Source organism: Tursiops truncatus, chromosome 3, assembly GCF_011762595.2.
Source record: "Tursiops truncatus isolate mTurTru1 chromosome 3, mTurTru1.mat.Y, whole genome shotgun sequence".
NCBI classification, from domain to species: domain Eukaryota; kingdom Metazoa; phylum Chordata; class Mammalia; order Artiodactyla; family Delphinidae; genus Tursiops; species Tursiops truncatus.
This window is the reverse complement of record NC_047036.1, coordinates 46,876,199-46,897,911: the sequence shown is the minus strand read 5'-3', so window position 1 is coordinate 46,897,911 and position 21,713 is coordinate 46,876,199. Positions and strand designations below refer to the sequence as shown.

The window sequence follows — 21,713 nt, the reverse complement described above, 5'->3', positions numbered from 1 at the left end:
TACTCCATATAAAGTTATTATAAAATATTGGCTATATTCCCTGTGTTGTATATTACAACCTTGTATCTTATTAATTTTATACCTAGCAGTTTGTACCTCTTAATCTCCTTCCCCTATCTTGCCCCCCCCAACTGGTGACCACTAGTTTGTTCTCTGTATTTGTGAGTCTGTTTTGTTATATTCATTGTTTTATTTTATAGATTCTACATATGAATGAAAACATACAATATTTGTCTTTGATTTATTTCACTAAGCATAACCTTCAGGTCCATCAATGTTGTTGTGAATGGCAACATTTTATTCTTTTTTATGACTAATACTCCAGTTTGTGTGTGTGTGTGTGTGTGTGTGTATACATGGCACATCTTCTTTATTCATTTATCTGTTGATGGACACTTAGGTTGCTTCCATATCTTGGTTATTGTAAATAATGCTGCTATGAAGATTGGAGTGCATGTGTCTCTTTAAGTTAATGTTTTTGTTTTCTTTGGATATATACCCAGGAATGCAGTTGCTGGATCATATAATAGTTCTATTTTTAATTTTTTGAGGAACCTCCATACTGTTTTCCAAGTGACTATACCAGTTTACCTTCCCACCAACAGTGCAAGAGGGTTCCCTTTTCTCCACATCCTCACCAACACTTGTTATTTCTTATCTTTTTGATAACAGCCATTCTGACAGGTGTGAGGTGATATCTCATTGTGGTTTTGATTTGCATTTTCCTGTTGATTAGTGATGTTGAATATCTTTTCATGTGCCTGTTGGCCATCTGTACGTCTTCTTCAGAAAAATGCCTATTCAGGTCCTCTCCCTACTTTTTTTAACCAGGTTAAAAAAAAATTGTATGAGCTTCTTATGTATTTTGGATATTAACCCCTTATCAGACATATAAGTTGCAAATATCTTTTCCCATTCACTAGGTTGCCTTTCTGTTTTCTAATGTAAATTCTTCTCCTTCAGGTAATATCTTTTTTTATTTTTTGTATTATACATTCTACTGTTTTTTTTTTAACATCATTATTAGAGTATAATTGCTTGACAATGGTGTGTTAGTTTCTGCTTTATAACAAAGTGAATCAGCTATACATTTACATATATCCCCATATCTTTTCCCTCTTGCATCTCCCTCCCTCCCACCCTCCCTAGCCCACCCCCTAGGTGGTCACAAAGCACTGAGCTGATCTCCCTGTGCTATGCGGCTGCTTCCCACTAGCTATCCGTTTTACATTTGGTAGTGTATATATGTGCATGCTACTCTCTCTCATATTCATGGTATATGTAGGAGATAGAATCAAGTCAACCCCTTCAGTAGAGTGCCACTTTTTTTCCAAACAGTTTTCATTCTTATGAAAAGATCTTTAGCTCACTTCATTCCAAAAGAAGGAATTTTAAGATATTACAATATCTTATATCAAAATACTTTTGACTCTATCTCCTACATATACCCTGAATATGAAAGAGGCAGAAAAGGTTGAAAATGACTCTCTCTTGGTAGAAGAGCTTTATAATCTCTGCCATAATAGATCTTGACTTTGTTGTTTATAACCTTTAATGCCCACAACAAAATGGTAGAATAGAGAAACTTTTGAACAAAAATAAAAAATCCAAATTAATTTTCTAGCTTCTTTTCTGCAGTTGTTTTAATCTCAACATTAAAAAACACTACTTTTTCCTGTTGATTAAAAATTTGTTCCTTGGCTTCAACTAAAATTAAGAGGCAATGTACAGTTTTCGCTGTCTGCGTGTTAGTGACTCCAGCACAGTGGGCTTGTTCCCTTGAAGGATGATACTAGGTCGTCACTTTGTAAGGGGCAGAGAACCCGTTGGTTTGGGTTTTTACTCCTAGTCATTGGTTTCTTGGTTATTTTAATTTCCTTGTTTATGTTTATTTTAGTTAACATTGAACTTTTTCATTTTGTGCCTTGTTTTGTTGCTGTTTATACAATTTTCAGACAATGATTCCTTGGGTAGCAATTGTTAATCAGGGAGAAGTGATAGCTTGAGGGTACTGAGTTACAGGGTGCTAGGATAAAACTTGTTCTATTGAAGCCTCATTAGAAAAGCTTTCATACGTCTGCCTTCGGTGAGATCTGCGTGGTGCTCTGCCAACTGCCCTAGTCTCTTTTAACCTTTTTATTTTGTTTTCTTCAAATTCTAATTGTATCCCATGTAATCTAAACCAATAGCACTACTAGGTCTTAAGATAATTCAGTTATAATTTGTCTCTTTTTTTTTTAAGATTTTTCCCCCTTTTCTAAATTAATTAATTAATTACTTTTTATTTTTGGCTGCGTTGGGTCTTCATTGCCGCGTGTGGGCTTTCTCTAGTTGCGGCGAGCGGGAGCTACTCTTTGTTGCCGTGCGCGGGCTTCTCTTGTTGCAGAGTATGGGCTCTAGGTGCACGGGCTTCAGTAGTTGTGGCACTCGGGCTTAGTAGTTGTGGCGCACGGGCTTAGTTGCTCCGTGGCATGTGGTACCTTCCTGGACCAGGGATCGAACCCATGTCCCCTGCATTGGCAGGCGAATTCTTAACCACTGCACCACCAGGGAAGTCCCTGTAATTTGTCTTAAGGGAGTTTTTCACAGTGTAGATTTTGCAGGAAAATAAAAGGTAGGATTCATAGCTAACAGATAAATGGAAGCAACTAAAGAACAAAGGGATGTGTTGGTTTAAAAAGAAACTTCTGAAAGGGTCTGGCTCACTGTAACTTTAGAGATGAGAGTTCTACAGCTCAGATTTGGAAAGCTTTACATAATAGAATTCAGGATATATGACGTGGGTGTCTGTTCTTCTCCCTCTCCCTCTTCTTCTCCCCAGCTCCCTTTCTGTCTGCCTCTCTCATCTGTCCGTCCATCCGTCCATCCATCCATCCATCCATCTATCACCTACATAATGTTTTTCTTGTTTTAACTAGAGAGATAGAATGGTGCATGTTCCAGAACTGAGAACATGTTCCACCATGTTTCATCTCATGATGAAAAGTACTGATTATGATTTGTAATGCATCATTTGTAGACCACAGTCTGTGCATACATCCTACAGCCTTCAATGACAGTGCCATTTGAATGCTTCTCAAATTTAAAAGTACTCAGAGGGTAGACTTTTGCTTTAATCTGAGATGGGGCAGGAAAGTATTAAAAAGCAGAAACCTCAGTGCTTCAGTGAACTCCACCTTCGTTTGTAGGTAGTGAGCTGCTTAAACCAGAGATTTTGTGAAAATTGTCTTGCTGTCATTTTGTTTCCCCACATGATGACTCAGGGGTTTTTGTCCTGAGGCTCTCAATGGATCTGTTATAATTTAGCTGGCAATGACACATCCCAGAGGCTCTTTCCATCTTGGCCTCAGGCCAGCAGACTACGCACCATGCTGTCCTATGATTCACATGACAAAACTGCTCTAGTCACCTCCCACCACCCAGGCCTGCAAGGGCACCATAATGAGGAAGTGGGAGGGATATGGTTAGAAAAGTTGTTGAAAAGAAGCTTCTGTTGTAACTTTCCTACTTCAGCAGGAAGCTAAAACCAGAGTAAGGTATTCTCAAGTAACAGACCTTACACTTGTGAGAGATGAATTGGAAAGTCCCTGGCCTTGTATTTATGGTGAAAAAATGGTATTTTAGGGAGCTGCAATTATTTCAGGTGGGGGAAAGGCCGCAAATCATGGAATCCTAGAAAGAGGTAATTTATTTGCTGCTAAACAACTCAGCTGGGCTATTTTGAAATACTGGTCAGGGGAAGTGTTGAAAGAGTGGGTGTTTTGGCATTGCCATACCCTTGGAATTGAAGCATTGAGCTACCTAGGAGCCAAATGATGTGCTTTCATTTCCCAAAACATCAGTTATTTTATAATAATTTTGTGCTGAAATCAAAAGTGGCTTGTGTTCTCTTACGTGAGTCTGATCACCTGTATATTATACATTCGAGGGGCATGTACAGAACGTTTTCTGGGTGTGGAGTTCCATAGCCGCCTCCTCTGCAGAGACAGAGGTCTGACCAGATGTGCAAAAGAGATGAAAGGAACTGCCTGGCCGAACTTCCATGTTCCTTTCACTCTACCTGGGGAAGAACATCAGTATATGAAGTGGTATTTGAATAACTTAAAGCAAAGCATTCGCAAGAGCAGAATAACTCGGAACAGACTTTGAAGCCATGAGGCATATGAATCACTTTCTGCCTCCTCTGGGTCCCACACCAGCTATTCTGAGCCTCTGTCAGAGCACTTACTGTGTTGTGCTGTTCGTCTCTCTCTCCCTCTAGTCTGCGAGCTCCTTGCAGAGAGAGATTTTATCATATTTATCTTTGCATCCCTGGACCCTAGCACAGTTGACTGGGTACCACAAGTGTCTAGTAAATGTCTGGTGAATGAAGAAGAGGGACTGCTGTTGTTATTTAGGGGGAGGAGAAGGCAATAGAATGATGGTTTGGGATGGGTATAAACTACAAAGGGAAATATTTGTTGTTTTGTTTTTAGTGTAGAGACGAAATGTGCTTTCCTTCTCATAATTCTAGCCAGGGGAAGCAGTTCAGTTTGGCAGAATTCAGTAAAATATATATTGAGGGTATGTTATGTGGTGATCGTGTATACAAACATGAAATGTTATCTACCCTCAAGGGTCTTAGAGTCTAGAATGGCAGTGACAGTGACACACAGATCATTGCAGTATAACTTGGCATATATGCATTTGGGGGCATTCAGAAGGCATTGTGGGCGGGGAGAGGAGAGGGACCTTTGTCAAGGTTGGCAGTGGGGACCGGGCTGGGGATAGTGGGAGAATCAGGAAACTCTTCCAGGAGGAGGTGACATTTCAGCTGAGTCTTGAAGCAGAAATAGTCAAGTAAAGAAGGAAGGAAGAGGATATAGGGAAGTGGAAGAGGAAAAGAACAAGAACACAGGGGCAGGAAACAGCACAGAGTGTGTGTGGGGACTACAGGTGGTTCAGTATAACAAATGAGTGAAATATGCTGTATGGAGGGACAGCAGGCAGTGTTGATGACAAGGAGGCGTATTACAATGTAGCTGAAATGGTGTAGGTAGAACTCTGAAAGATCGTAGTGGTGGGAAACCTGCAAAGAGAGGATAGAGCTGAGCAATCTTTGCCAGGTACTCTGGCAGGATGTGACCACTGATTGAGCACAGGTGACCAGGGAGTGGGAGAGGCTCAGGATTTTGGCTGAGGTAGCTGGGCGGATGGTGGTACCAGTAACTGAGAGGGACAAGATACAAGAAGGAATGTATTTGGGAGTGAAGAAAGAAAAAATATTGAGTTCATACACGGACATGTTGTATTTGAGATGTTTGTGGATCTTCCAAGTGGAGACATCTGGCAGGCTTTCAAATGCATAAATTTGAAGCACAAGAGAATCAGGGTATGAGAGAGGATCACACTTTATATACAACTTTAATCTTGCTCTTTTCATTTAACATCATAGCAGAATTTTCTCTTGTAATTAAAATATCTTATAAAAACCTATTTTTAGCTGCATGGTACGCCATGAGGTTTCTCGTATTTTATTTGGCTATTCCGTTACTACTGGACATCTAAATTGTTTCCAAATTTTTATAATTATGATTAGCAATGCTACTAATGCCTTTGCATATTTCATGTTACTTCCTGAATTACTGTGTCAAAATATACAACACCATTATAGTTTATGGTACTTTATTATCAAATTCCTTTCCAAAGAATTATGTTAGTTTGAATCTGATAAGTAATATATGAATTGCATATTTCATCATATAAACACCACTACCAAGCATTTTATTTTAAAAAACTTAATTCTGCTAATTTGTAAGCAACACAAGCAAAAACCTTGAGATTTTAATTTTCATCTCTTTCGTAAATACTGAGGTTGAATATTTTCCACATTTTGATATACTTTTATTTCCAGTTTTATACTGCTTATTAATTTAAATGCTCATGTTTTTCTTATGGATTTATACTTCTTTTTTTTTTTTTTTTTTTTTGCGGTACGTGGGCCTCTCACTGTTGTGGCCTCTCCCATTGCAGAGCACAGGCTCCGGACGCGCAGGCTCAGCGGCCATGGCTCACGGGCCCAGCCGCTCAGCTGCATGTGGGATCTTCCCGGCCCGGGTACGAACCCGTGTCCCCTGCATCGGCAGGCGGACTCTCAACCACTGCGCCACCAGGGAAGCCCTATACTTCTGTTTTTAAAATATATTTTGTTAAGTGGTTACTGAGTGTTCAACACTATGTTAAACACTATAGAAAGGGCAAAAGGAATGATAACGAATTACTCTCAACCTTTAGAATTCGTATTTTACAATCATATAACCTGCAGCATGGAAAAGGCATTAAAATGTACTTTTTTCAACCCCCAGTTGAGGAAGCAAAAATTAAACCTATAAAACAATTAGTGAAAAAAATGGAAGATAGTATATGATTTTGTGGTGCAACATAGCCTTTATTGTCAGAATTCAGAGACAGCAGAAAACTGTGTGACTTGGAGCCACAGGGCAAATTGTCATTAAAAGGTAGAACTTTTGCTGGACCTCGAAGAATAGAAAAATTTGGAAAGGTGGAGAATAGAAGAACACTAAGAATGTGTACATAGGGATAGGAGATGGAAATGCACATGGCTAAGGTGTTGGAGGGATTAGACCATTCAGACGAGGGTGGATGGTTTGTGTTGGGGAATAGAGTGTGAGACAAGGTCAGACTAAAGATGTAAATCACACATTACCTGGGTCCTCTGATTGAAACACCTCTGGGTCCATGCAGAGGTCACTGAAGGGGCCCGCCCTCCAGAGCAGGAGCTGTGACCTGGTAATACAGCGCCATCCTTGTGTTGTAGGTGGATTGCACTGACTCTAGCAAGAACCAAGTTGTTGAGCTTTGCTGGGCACACTGAAAGGGGTAGGTGGGTTGGCCTGTGGAGCAAGTTTAAAGAGAACCACTGCACAGGGCAGATTCATCAGCTGGACAGAGCACTGGACACAGTGCAGAAGCCTCAGTCTAATTCCTGCCTTGTCCCGGGAGGTAGCTCTGTGATCTTAGGCAGTTTGTGTACATTCTTATACCTCAATTTCCCCATTATACTGTGAACTCTTTCTAGATTCTACAGCTTCTAGCAGGCGCTCAGATAACAGACAGCCTCCACAGGGTACCCTAGAAAAAAGGAGATATAAATAGCAGGAAACTACTATGGTAATGTTTAGATCTGGACTAAGAAGGTGCCCTTTCTCTTAATTCACAACTTTAGAAAGTAAAACTCTACGTTCTTCCTTTGTCTCTATCACAGATTTAGCAGAGGGACACTGGGGCATATGTCTAAGTTACCCACCTTGTTTGTGGGGAGGGCAAATTAGTGGGCACTTAGGAGCTATGGCAAAAACTCAAACTTTCATGAAAAGTCTGATTTTTATCCCCTCATATGCTTCTTTTCTTTTAATGTTTGTAGTATTTAGTTCTTGCATTGCTGCCTCCTAATTTCTTGCCTGCACGTATTTTGGTGGATGATTCTTGGTAAATTGAGCTTGTTTTTATTGCAGTTCATTGTGACTGTCTTTTATAGTGATCAGACGTTTTTGCGGAGCACAGACTCTGGACGCGCAGGCTCAGCGGCCGTGGCTTACGGGCCCAGCCTCTCCGCGGCATGTGGGATCTTCCCGGACCGGGGCACGAACCCGTGTCCCCTGCATCGGCAGGCGGACTCTCAACCACTGCGCCACCAGGGAAGCCCTGATCAGACCTTTTTTCTTTTTTCATTTTTCATATGTGCCATATCTAGCATTTTTCTTTCTAGATTAGAATCTAGTCAAGGAAAGAGAATGCCTATCCTGTTTTTACTTTCATGTCTATTTTATGCAGCCCTAGACAAATCTATCTTGATGAGGTAGAGAAGACATTAAATCGGAGAAAAATATATTATCCCTTGATCATTCATAGGCAACTGCACCCTAATAATCCTTTCTCCCTGAATCTAGAATGTTTGGTGGATATCTGAGAGATTAGTACACTACCAGGCACATATGAGATGCTCAATAAATGTATATTTTAAATTAATGCATTTGAGTGGCTTTATAATTCAGCAATCACAACATACATTATCAAGCAGAAGAAAAAATTAGTTCCAAAGGAGGTAAAGAATAAAAAAAAATTCCTCTGAAATATATAAAATACACTTACTAGCCCCTCTAGTATTTGCAGATAGTTAGAACCCTTTTCCACTCATATTTAGAGTGCATTGACACATTTGATGTTTAAATGAATAGAATTAACTGACATTTGCAGGGAACTTTATATTTTCCAGAAAACTTTCTCAGACATTATCTAATTCACCCCCATAATAACCCCATGAGTTGGGTTGTAGAAATATTGTTATCTTTACAGAGAAGCAAGTAAGTGGTAGAAGAAAAAAGATAAGGGATTTTCCTAACGCCATCCAGCTTGTGTATACGACTCAGTGATGCAAGTGGAACCAATTTCTTCTGATGCCCAGTTCAGGAGGCTGACCGGTGAGGTGTACGGTGAGGCGTTTCCACTCTATAAATCCTCAGTCTCTAGGAAAGATCCTGTTTTAACTCCCTTTCCTTGCATCGAAGTAGCAAAATTTATCCCCATGCTCCAGCTCAGATTCTGTCTCTGAATGTGCCAGCACCCTGTACCTGACTTAGATGCTCTCTTCATTTTTATTTCTGAAGTGTTTTCTCTGCAGGAGCCGACTCTTCCTTCTCCCTAATTAACTTTTATGTGGAAACTCCTCTAGTAATGAAATTGCCTGTGCGGGTCTTCCCCCACCTGGTTGGCTTTTTAGTGCACCTGGAGGGAGAAAGCATTTCTGCTGTCTCACTGCATGATCTTTGCTGAGGCAGGAATTTGTAGGAGCGAAGATAACTGCCTTCCTGAGAGGAGACCTTTTTTATCAAACATTCTTTTGTTTAGGTTCAGCTTTGATGCTTGCAAAGGTTACCACTTGTTGATAATTAAAATGCATTGGTTCATTTGTATCTTTTTTTTTTTTAGATTCCACATATAAGCGATACCATATATTTACAAAACAGGAATAGACCCACAGACATAGAAAACAAATTTAGGATTACCAAAGGGGAAAGCAGGGGGGAAGGATAAATTATAACTTTGGGATTAACAAACACAGATTACTATATGTAAAATAGATAAATAACAAGGACCTAATTACAGCACAAGGAACTATATTCAGTATCTTGTAATAACCTATAATGGAAAAAAATCTGAAAAAGAATATCTCTATCTCTATCTATCTATCTATCTATCTATCTGAGTCACTGTGCTGTACAACTGAAACTAACACAACATTGTAAATCGACTACATTCCAATAAAAAATGCATTGGTCCATGATTTTGGCAGCAAAGCAAGATGTCAGGGTAGACAAAAACATGGACTTTGAAGTCAGACAAATCAGGTTTGAATCCTGGTTCTGCTACTATTTACTGGGCAATTTACTTCTTGGAGCTCTTTTGTGCAATGGGGATAATAACAGTATCTATCTCAAGAGTTGTTGGGAGGATTAAAGATAAATGATAGATGTTTTTCTTCCGATGAGATGAGATATCAGAAAAGTACCGTCTTCTTCATAGACTGCAGATCAGATTTTCATGTCCCCTCCAGCTCCACCCTTCTCCCTGCCCGACCCTAGCAGGCTTTTTGCCCTGGGAGGTGTACCCTACACTGAGGTGCAGGCAGCAGCTTTCTTTGCCCTCTGGCTTTGTTGCATTTACCTGATGGGGAGTCCCGGCAGGACATCAGAGAGATGGAGGAGAGTGAAATGAAGTTCATTCCCTCATCTCTTTCCCTTCAGGGTCACCTGAGGCTAGCTGCATCCCAGATAATAACCTCCCTTCTCAAGGCAGCCCACTCTATGACTGTCTCCTCCTAGGGACTATTGACCCATCCCTCTCCTTGTCCCTTTAGGCTGCGGTGGTAATAACTCCATTATTGCTAGCTCCAGCTACTTCACCATCCTTCGTGGATTCCTCTATTCTACGCACATCTTTTAAGATTGTCTCTTTACTAAACCCTCCTTAAATGATCCTAATATGAGTGTGCTATCTGTTACTCATGGGACCTGAACGGATACATTATTTATTACTGCTTAATTGAAAGTATATTTGCCCAAGATTCTTTTATTTAAAAGAGTTTGGAACTTTTAGGGGAAAAATGTGTGGTTGCTTGTCATTTGATATTAAGAGGAGAAAAATGTAGTAATGATGGACGATGATAATGATAATGATGGTGATAGTCAAGCATTGTCTATGTGACAACTGTACTCCTCGACACTACTGTATACACGTTAGTTCATTTAAACTCAAACACACATGAGTATATATATATTTTTTCTTTTTGGGGTACATGGGCCTCTCACTGTTGTGGCCTCTCCCGTTGTGGAGCACAGGCTCCGGACGCGCAGGCTCAGCGACCATGGCTCACAGGCCCAGCCGCTCCGCGGCATGTGGGATCTTCCCGGACTGGGGCACGAACCCGTGTCCCCTACATCGGCAGGCGGACTCTCAACCACTGCGCCACCAGGGTAGCCCGAGTATTTCTTTTTTGACCACATATAAATAACACTTTATTTGGAGATTAACCTCTCATCAGAAGAAATCAACCATGAGAGGCCTCATGGCAAAGGCCTTCTGACTCATCTTCCTGATACCCTCCCATGGCCCACTGTCCATACAACATCCAGAATGATCTGGATTACTCGAATCCAGATTATAATTATCTGGATTATTTGGGCCACTTAAAGTTTAAGTCAGATCATATCCTTCCCCTGCTCAGAATCCTCCCATAGTTTCTCATCACATTTATTTTTAAATTTTTATTTATTTATATTTTAATTTTTTTAAAAAATTATTTGTTTTATTTATTTTTGGCTGCCTTGGGTCTTCATTGCTGTGTGTGGGCTTTCTCTAGTTGCAGTGCACGGTCTTCTCATTGTTGTGGCTTCTCTTGTTGTGGAGCATGGGCTCTAGTAGTTGTGGCATGCGGGCTCAGCCCCTGTGGCTCATAGGCTCAGCAGCTGTGGCTTGTATGCTCTAGAGCACAGGCTCAGTAGTTGCAGCATGCAGGCTCAGTAGTTGTGGCTCGCGGGCTCTAGAGTGCAGTCTTAGTAGTTGTGGCGCAAGGGCTTAGCTGCTCCACAGCATGTGGGATCTTCCCAGACCAGGGCTCGAACCTGTGTCCCCTGCGTTGGCAGGCAGATTTTTTTTTTTTAAACATCTTTATTGGAGTATAATTGCTTTACAATGGTATGTTAGTTTCTGATTTATAACAAAGTGCTTCAGCTATACATATACATATATCTCCATATCTCTTCCCTCTTGTGTCTCCCTCCCTCCCACCCTCCCTATCCCACCCCTCTAGGTGGTCACAAAGCACCGAGCTGATCTCCCTGTGCTATGTGGCGGCTTCCCACTAGCTATTGTTTTTACATTTGGTAGTGTATATATGTCCATGCCACTCCCTCACTTTGTCCCAGCTTACCTTTCCCCCTCCCCATTGTCATCAAGTCCATTCTCTAGTAGGTCTGCGTCTTTATTCCCAACCTGTTCCTTGGTTCTTCATGACCATATATATATATTTTTTTTTTAGATTCCGTATATATGTGTTAGCATATGGTATTTGTCTTTCTCTTTCTGACTTACTTCACTCTGTATGACAGACTCTAGGTCCATCCACATCACTACAAATAGCTGAATTTCGTTTCTCTTTATGGCTGAGTAATCTTCCATTGTATATATGTGCCACATCTTCTTTATCCATTCATCTGTCGATGGACACTTAGGTTGCTTCCATGTCCTGGCTACTGTAAATGGAGCTGCAATGAACATTGTGGTACATGACTCTTTTTGAATTATGGTTTTCTCAGGGTATATGCCTAGTAGTGGGCTTGCTGGGTCCTATCGTAGTTCTATTTTTAGTTTTTTAAGGAACCTCCATACTGTTCTCCATAGTGGCTGTATCAATTTACATTCCCACCAACAGTGCAAGAGGGTTCCCTTTTCTCCACACCCTCTCCACCATTTATTGTTTGCAGATGTTTTTTTTTTTTTGCGGTACGCGGGCCTCTCACTGCTGTGGCCTCTCCCGATGCGGAGCACAGGCTCCAGACGTGCAGGCTCAGCAGCCATGGCTCATGGGCCTAGCCACTCCACGGCATGTGGGATCTTCCCAGACCGGGGCACAAACCCGTGTCCCCTGCATGGGCAGGCAGACTCTCAACCACTGTGCCACCAGGGAAGCCCCTGTTTGTAGATTTTCTGATGATGGCCATTCTGACTGGTGTGACATGATATCTCATTGTAGTTTTGATTTGCATTTCTCTAATAATTAATGATGTTGAGCATTCTTTCATGTGCTTGTTGGCAATCTGTATATCTTCTTTGGAGAAATGTCTATTTAGGTCTTCTGCCCATTCTTGGATTGGGTTGTTTGTTGTTTTTGATACTGAGCTTCATGAGCTGCTTGTAAAATTTGGAGATTAACCCTTGGTCATTTGCTTCATTTGCAAATATTTTCTCCCATTCTGAGGGTTGTCTTTTCATCTTATTTGTGTTTTCCTTTGCTGTGCAAAAGCTTTTAAGTTTCATTAGGTCCGATTAGTTTATTTTTGGTTTTATTTCCATTTCTTTAGGAAGTGGGTCAAAAAGGATCTTGCTGTGATTTATGTTATACAGTGTTCTGCCTATGTTTTCCTCTAAGAGTTTTATAGTGTCTGGCCTTACATTTAGGTCTTTAATCCATTTTGAGTTAATTTTTGTGTATGGTGTTAGGGAGTGTTCTAATTTCATTCTTTTACATGTAGCTGTACAGTTTCCCCAGCACCACATATTGAAGAGGCTGTCTTTTCTTCATTGTATATCCTTGCCTCCTTTATCAAAAATAAGGTGACCATATGTGTTTGGGTTTATCTCTGGGCTTTCTATCCTGTTCCATTGATCTATATTTCTGTTTTTGTGCCAGTAACATACTGTCTTGATTACTGTAGCTTTGTAGTCTTGTCCGAATACAGGGAGCCTGATTCCTCCAGCTCCGTTTTTCTTTCTCAAGACTGCTTTGGCTATTCGGGGTGTTTTGTGTTTGCATACAAATTGTGAAATTTTTTGTTCTAGTTCTGTGAAAAATGCCATTGGTAGTTTGATAGGGATTGCATTGAATCTGTAGATTGCTTTGGGTAGTATAGTCTTTTTTCACAATGTTGATTCTTCCAATTCAAGAACATGGTATATCTCTCCATCTACGTGTATCATTTTTAATTTCTTTCATCAGTGTCTTATAGTTTTCTGAATACAGGTATTTTGTTTCCTTAGGTAGGTTTATTCCTAGGTATTTTATTCTTTATATTGCAGTGGTAAATGGGAGTGTTTCCTTAATTAAACTCTCTTTCTTTTGATTTCCATTTGCATGTAATATCTTTTTCCATCCCCTCACTTTCAGTCTGTATGTGTCCCTAGGTGTGAAGTGGGTTCCTTGTAGACAGCATACATAAGGGTCTTGTTTTTATATCCATTCAGCCAGTCTATGTCTTTTGGTTGGAGCATTTAATCCATTAACTATTAAGGTAATTATCGATATGTATGTTCCTATTACCATTTTCTTAATTGTTTTGGGTTTGTTATTGTAGGTCTTTTCCTTCTCTTGTGTTTCCTGCCTAGAGAAGTTTCTTTAGCATTTGTTGTAAAGCTGGTTTGGGGGGTGCTGAATTCTCTCAGCTTTTGCTTGCCTGTAAAGGTTTTATTTACTCCATCGAATCTGAATGAGATCCTTGCTGGGTAGAGTAATCTTGGTTGTAGGTTTTTCCCTTTCATCACTTTAAATATGTCCTGCCACTCCCTTCTGGCTTGCAGAGTTTCTGCTGAAAAATCAGCTGTTAACCTTATGGGGATTCCCTTGTATGTTGTCATTCTTCCCTTGCTGCTTTTAATATATTTTCTTTGTATTAAATTTTTGACAGTTTGATTAATATGTGTCTTGGCATGTTTCTCCTTGGATTTATCCTGTATGGGACTCTCTGCACTTCCTGGACTTGATTAAGTATTTCCTTTCCCGTATTAGGGAAGTTTTCAACTATAATCTCTTCAAATATTTTCTCAGTCCCTTTCTTTTTCTCTTCTTCTTCTGGGACCCCTATAATTTGAATGTTGGTGCATTTAATGTTGTCCCAGAGGTCTCTGAGACTGCCCTCAATTCTTTTCATTCTTTTTTCTTTATTCTGCTCTGCAATAGTTATTTGCACTATTTTATCTTCCAGGTCCTTTATCCGTTCTTCTGCCTCGGTTATTCTGGTATTGATCCCTTCTAGAGAATTTTTAATTTCATTTATTGTGTTGTTCATCATTGTTTGTTTGCTCTTTAGTTCTTCTAGGTTCTTGTTAAACGTTTCTTGTATTTTCTCCATTCTATTTCCAAGATTTTGGATCATCTTTACTATTATTACTCTGAATTCTTTTTCAGGTAGGCTGCCTATTTCCTCTTCATTTGTTTGGTCTGGTGGGTTTTTACTTTGCTCCTTCATCTGCTGTGTGTTTCTCTGTCTTCTCATTTTGCTTAACTTACTGTGTTTGGGGCCTCCTTTTTGCAGGCTGCAGGTTCGTAGTTCCCTTTGTTTTTTGGTGTCTGCCCCCAGTGGCTAAAGTTGGTTTAGTGGGTTGTGTAGGCTTCCTGGTAGAGGGGACTAGTGCCTGTGTTCTGGTGGATGAGGCTGGAATTTGTCTTTCTGGTGGGCAGGTCCACATCTGGTGGTGTGTTTTGGGGTGTCTGTGACCTTATGATTTTGGGCAGCCTCTCTGCTAATGGGTGGGGTTGTGTTCCTGTCTTGCTAGTTGTTTGGCATAGGATGTCCAGCACTGTAGCTTGCTGGTCTTTGAGTGGAGCTGGGTCTTAGCATTGAGATGGAGATCTCTGGGAGATTTTTGCCATTTGATATTATGTGGAGCTGGGAAATCTCTGGTGGACCAAGGTCCTGAACTTAGCTCTCCCACCTCAGAGGCACAGGTCTGATGCCCAGCCAGAGCACCAAGACCCTGTCATCCACATGACTCAGAATAAAAGGGAGAAAAAAAGAAAGAAAGAAAAAAATAAAATAGCATAAAGTTATTAAATTAAAAAAATGAAAATAATTATTAAAAAATTTAAAAAATATTAAAAAGTAATAAAGAAAAAGAGAGAAGAGAGCAACCAAACCAAAAAATCAAATCCACTAATGATAACAAGCGCTAAAGCTATAAGAAAAAAAAAAAAAGACAGATCCCTAGGACAAATGGTAAAAGCAAAGCTATACAGACAAAATCACACACAGAAACATACACACTCAGAAAAAGAGAAAAAGGAAACAAATATATATATTGTTGCTCCCAAAGTGCACCACCTTAATTTGGGATGACTCGTTGTCTATTCAGGTATTCCACAGATGCAGGGTACATCAAGTTGATTGTGGAGATTTAATCCGCTGCCCCTGAGGCTGCTGGGAGAGATTTCCCTTTCTCTTCTTTGTTCTCACAGCTTCCGGGGTTCAGCTTTGGATTTGGACCCGCCTCTGCGTGTAGCTTGCCCGAGAGCGTCTGTTCCCGCTCAGACAGGACGCGGTTAAAGGAGCAGCCGATTCAGGGGCTCTGGCTCACTCAGGCCAGGGGGAGGGAGGGGCACGGATGCGGGGCGAGCCTGCGGCGGCAGAGGCCGGCGTGACGTTGCAGCACCCTGAGGCGCGCCATGTGTTCTCCTGGGGAAGTTGTCCCTGGATCACGGGACCCTGGCAGTGGCGGGCTGTGCAGGCTCCCGGGAGGTGAGGTGTGGAGAGTGACCTGTGTTCGCAAACAGGCTTCTTGGTGGCGGCAGCAGCAGCCTTAGCGTCTCATGCCCGTCTCTGGGGTCCGCGCTCTTAGCCGCGGCTCGCGCCCGTCTCTGGAGCTCCTTTAAGCGGCGCTCTTAATCCCCTCTCCTCGCGCGCCAGGAAACAAAGAGGCAAGAAAAAGTCTCTTGTCTCTTCGGCAGCTCCAGACCTTTTCACGGGCTCCCAGCTAGCTGTGGCGGACTAGCCCCTTCAGGCTGTGTTCACGCCGCCAACCTCCGTCCTCTCCTGGCGCTCCGACCGAAGCCCGAGCCTCAGCTCCCAGCCCCGTCCGCCCCGGCGGGTGAGCAGACAAGCCTCTTGGGCTGGTGAGTGCTGGTCGGCACCGATCCTCTGTGCGGGAATCTCCCCGCTTTGCCCTCCGCACCCCTGTTGCTGTGCTCTCCTCCGTGACTCCGAAGCTTCTCCCCTCTGCCACCAGCAGTCTCCGCCGCAAAGGGGCTTCTAGTGTGTGGAAACCGTTCCTCCTCCACAGCTCCCTCCCACTGATGCAGGTCACGTCCTTATTCTTTTGTCTCTGTTTTTTCCTTTTTCTTGTGTCTTACCTGGGTACGTGGGGAGTTTCTTGCCTTTTGGGAGGTCTGAGGTCTTCTGCCAGCATTCAGTAGGTGTTCTGTAGGAGTTGTTCCACATGTAGATGTATTTCTGATGTATTTGTGGGGAGGAAGGTGATCTCCATGTCTTACCCTTCTGCCATCTTGAAGCTCCTCCACACATGAGTATTATTATCTCTCTTTTTCAGATCTGGAAAAAGCTCAGAGAGGTTAAGTAACTTACCTAATGCTACACAGAATGCCATTGGAGAGTTGAAATTCTAACCTGTCTATTTGGTTTCAAGATCCATACTCTTAGCAAGGCCTTGCTGCCTCCTAGGTAAACAGGCTGAGAAGGGCCATCACTTTAGCCAACAGTTTTCAGTTAAATCCCTTTGTCTATTCAGATTTCTACAGGTTCTAAATTCCTATAGGAAAGTACCTCTTAATGATGGTCTTTAAATATGTCAAGGAAAATTGGTTAAAAACCTGATTAATTCAGCAAATCTTACCAGGTCAAATCCATCATTTGTCTGATTTGACTGATTAGTTAATTTAAAACCACTGAGTCACTAGTCCACTGGGGCAACTATTCTATGGTTACCCTTAAGGGTACTCATTAAATAATGAATAATTAAATATTTCAAATGAGTTTTTCTCTGATAGTGTGTAAGCTTCCCACAGCATTTAGCTGATTTTTTCCCCCTCCCTACATATGTAATATTTGGTTCACAGTTTATATTATTTCTGTTCACTTCTTAAATTGATCTAGGTGAATAACATAATTTCACATTTTCTGAGAACATATGAAATGCTTGGCATTATAACTAATCAGTAAAGATGACTAAATTCCACGAGGTATAGTAGTTGAGAACTTAGCATTTGTGGGTCAACTCCTCCCTCCAATCCCCACTCGCTTAAGCAAAATCCATGCATACTCAAAGAAATTATTTTTATTCTAACAACTCACATTTGATTGTGTATTTTTCTCTAACCTCAGGAAGCGTTTTCATCAACCCCAGAAACAGGCTTTCTTCCTCACTGCCATTTGGGTCCCCAAGTCGTATCTAGGGATATTCTTAGCAAAAGTAAATTCTATTTCTGTGCCTCCAGCTCCACTTTGCTGTTGTGGGATCTCTGGCCTCCTTAAAGGCATCTCCCTTTTATCTTCATAAATCTTGAGGGGTGACTCACACGTGTTCAGACAAATCTTTGAGCCTTGAGAGGGCGCTACTGCGGGTTGCTGGGTGAAGGTCCCTGTCCGCTCCCGTGGGGACCACTGGGTTCTCGTGCTGCTTTAGGCTGGCCTCCCCCAGGGGCCCACACAGACGCTGTGTTCCCCTGGAGTCCTCTCTCCTTTAGTTTTTGTATGTTTTTTTTAAAAGTCTGTATAGTTATTTTGTTTTATGTTTTTCAGTGTGTAACTCACACTACTTTGCACTTTGATATTTTTCAATCATTTGAGCAAAACAAACTTTTTCAGACCTTGCTCACTGTTACTGTTTTCCTTCAATCTCAGACACAAGTCTTCTGAGAAGCTTAGAACAAATCTAAGTGACAGAACTACATGCTGTTAGGACCAGTCTATACGTACAATGTCAGAGTTCTTGTGGTTTTTTCAGGCCTGCCTGCCTCATCCTCTTTCCCTCAGAGTAGCTTCTTTGGCAAAAGGCACTTCAACACAAATGCAAATACGCCCTATAAGTATGTAAATCATGTCCAGATATAGCTGAATATCAGAAATGAACACAACACATCTAACTATTCTATGTGCTCTTTCTTCGAAGCTCAAAACAGAATTTTCTTCTTAATGTCTGGCGAAAGTGAAGGTTAGGCAATGAGGATATCATATTCATGTGGCAACTGCTGTAGAATAATTCTTTAATGGTTGCTGCTTGACTAGGTAAACAGTTTCTCTCAACCGTTCCTTGCATCCTCTTTGAACCGAAGGGGTATGTTTACTCTAAGTTTACTGAAGAGCCACTGGAATGCCTTCCATGTACTGTAGATTATTGGTAATGAAGCAAGAGACCATTATGCAGTGGTCAGAGGGCTTGCAGATGTAGGTAAGATGCCAGCAGTGAACAAAGCTAACTTAGCGATCCCTTAATGCTGCGGTCCCCAGCATTTTTGGTACCAGGGACGGGCTTCGTGGAAGACAGTTTTTCCATGGAAGAGGGTGGGGGAATGGCTCAGGCGGTAATGCAAGCCATGGGGAGCAGCAGATGAAGCTTCGCTCGCTGGCCCGCCACTCACCTCTTGCTGTGCGGCCTGGTTCCTAGCAGGCCGTGGAATGGTACCACGGCCTGGGGGTTGGGGACCCCTGCCTTAGTGGAAAATTGAGGGGTCCGTAGCTATACCAGCCAGATCAGCACATACACAAATCAGTATGCATTTTCATTTCATATGTGTAAGTTTAGGTCGTGGCTACCATACCTTTTTTTTTTCATCCACTAGAAATGTACATTTGAATGTTTAATGAGAAACAGATGGTGCCTGATTTCTCTAACTTACATTTAACAAAAACTGTTTTGGAAATGTTGCTCGTGTATACTTTTACTGCTTTAAACACAGCACCATTTTAACCTGTTTTGATGAATAATTGAAGAATTACTGTCCTACTCTAAGACAGCATTTCAGAGCATGTGTTAATCATATACTTGATTAAACATTTCCTTGCCTTTCTCTTCAGAATGCCAATTGGCTTTTGAGTGGATAATTGTTGCAGTGAGAGCAGTGACGTTGAAAACAACTATTGCCTGTTGGAATTACTTAAAGCACCACCATGAAAAGAAATACCTGTGATTTGCTTTCTCGGAGCAAAAGTGTAAGTACTTTTTGTTTTCATTTATTTTCTAAAACTGTGTACCCACAACTTTTTACTGTTTTCTTTTGGATTTTAATACTGTGCTTTCATGATGAGACTTGTGAGAAACCCTTGGTTAACTTTCAGTTCTCTGACTGTAGCAGCTTATTAACAAATGAAGACTTGTTTGTCTCTGTGGCCTGGTTGACATTTGATGGGAATTCTCTTTCAGCCAGTTTATATGCCTTACCATTCATTTGTACGTGCCTACTGGTATGATATTGGAAACCCTGATTTTTGGATGAATGCAGAAAATATAAAAAGTTGAAACTGAGGAAATTTATGTCTTGAATATCAAACTTTCTGGGCAAGTTCAAAAGGATAAATTGAACTTACATCTAGGTACTTCAATCAATCACATTCTGCAAGTTCATGTACATGATGAATAATGTGAATACTTAATCGGTGGGTCATCACTTCCATGAGCTTTCTACCATGGCATGTGTCTTTAATCCTCTAATCTCCTCCTTTAAATTGTTTTTTGGTTTTTTTTTTAGTGAAAGTCCTCAAGGCCCTGATGGAGATTAAGTCTTATTTCCACTCAGTGTTCTTAAGGTGCCAAAGTGGTGATAATCTCTAGATTTCTATTAGCTTATGAAAGAGAGCATAAGCAAATAGAGCAACTCAAAGAAAGCTACACAAGGCAGGGATGAAAGTAGACTGTTAATTTCCATCAGGCAAGCTCTAAGAACATGTCCCTTTGTTCATTTACCCAAGGGGAAAAAAGGCATCTAAACAGATGTAGTTATGACGTAGGAACATTCATTTGAAGGCATGAGAGAAACCACAAATGCAAACACATTTCTCTAGTACGGGAACGCTTTGTGTTACAACCAGTGATTCTATGGTGATGGCCCAAGGCCATTTTTAATTCTTTCTATAGAATTAATTACCATCAAGCTTTTAAGGGTGAGCAATGCAGGAGTAATGGGGAGGGAAGTATAGTACCCAGTAGGGTTTTTAAAAAAATGAGGATGTACCCAGAAGTATGCCAGTTCTTGGACTGAGTACTGACTCTGTTTAATAACCAACCAAGGAAATTCAACAAATTCTGAGAGAATGTCCAAATTCATTTTTTTTACTTGTTGGTGTTTAGTTGTATGGATTATTGTGTAAAATCAAGGGCCATGGCATGGAGCCTGGAATTCCTTCTATTATCATAGAGCTGCTCTTTGTAATGCGAGGTGACCTGCATACAAATTACCAAACTGCGAACACATCTTTCTGTTACTGAACGTTTCTTATTATAAGTTAAATTTGAAAGCAAACCATACATATAATACTTCCTTCTTTTATTAAATTTCAGAAACATGTGATGTGAAAAATATGTATAAAGGTGAAAGGGAGAATATTTTGAATAATTAAAAATATATTATTAAACATTTCCCTGTTCTTGGAGGAAAATATTCTAAAGGCAAATGATTAAGTGAGCTGTGACTTTAAGGACCTCCGAGTACTTCATGATGCTAGATTTCCTATTTATATTTGCTTTATGCAAAAATTTTCATCTTGGTGGAAAGGCTCATGCTTCCCAGATTAAGAGAATCTGAGTTACATACACTTGTCCAAATGTAAACAGTAGAGCTCTCATTTCACTGCTTCTTAGCTTCTTGAAAATCCACTAGCATAAAGAAAGTGCTTCCACTTAATTAAATGACTCTAAGCAGATTACTGTTTATCCGAGAAAAGAGCCAGACTTTTTGCCTAGTGAGAATTTGTCACTTTAGAGGTTTTTTTTTTTTTGCGGTACGCGGGCCTCTCACTGTTGTGGCCTCTCCCGTTGCGGAGCACAGGCTCCGGACGCGCAGGCTCAGCGGCTATGGCTCACGGGCCCAGCCGCCCTGCGGCCTGTGGGATCTTCCCGGACCGGGGCATGAACCCGTGTCCCCTGCATCGGCAGGCAGACTCTCAACCACTGCGCCACCAGGGAAGCCCAGAGTTTTAAAATTTTATTTTGCACTGGTTTAAGAATGTCACCCCTGCCCCTTAAGTCTTTGCCATAACAGAGACCAAAATTGTGCACTTAGAAGTAGATGTTTCCTGTTTTTGATGAGGAAGGTTGAAAGAATTAATTTGATTTAGAATCTGAGAATGTTTTTCTTTGGCATTATGACATTTAAAAATCCAAACAGAATGTTCTAAGTGTTAAAATGGGCTCTGCTCCTCCCTGTGTGTCTCTATGTATCTTGCTTCTGTCATTGTGAAAACTTAAGGAACATGAAAGAGGAGGGGAAAAAAAGACCGTCTTTAGACAGTCACCTTATTTGTTCTTGAACATTTAAAGCAGTGTTCATATTTTTCTCCTCTCATTCAAGACCTGGTGCAGTGTCCCTTTTAATGACAAATACTCTGAATTCTTCCTTTATTTGGAAGGGATCCATGAAAAATGTTAACTATAAGAATATAAACAAACCACTTTTTACTTAAAGCAACATTTTGCTGGTTTTGGAGGATAATTTGTGG

General features: G+C 41.0%; 1 protein-coding gene across 1 annotated transcript in view; it reads left to right on the top strand.

Annotated features, from left to right (window-relative positions):
• PDE4D (phosphodiesterase 4D) overlaps window positions 1-21,713 on the top strand; it is a 1,282,340-nt gene that overhangs the window by 131,318 nt on the left and 1,129,309 nt on the right. The window contains exon 3 of the mRNA XM_019930016.3: window positions 19,077-19,211. Coding sequence (XP_019785575.1) covers window positions 19,170-19,211 — 42 coding nt within the window. The 5' untranslated portion in view covers window positions 19,077-19,169. The remainder of the gene's footprint in view (window positions 1-19,076; window positions 19,212-21,713) is intronic.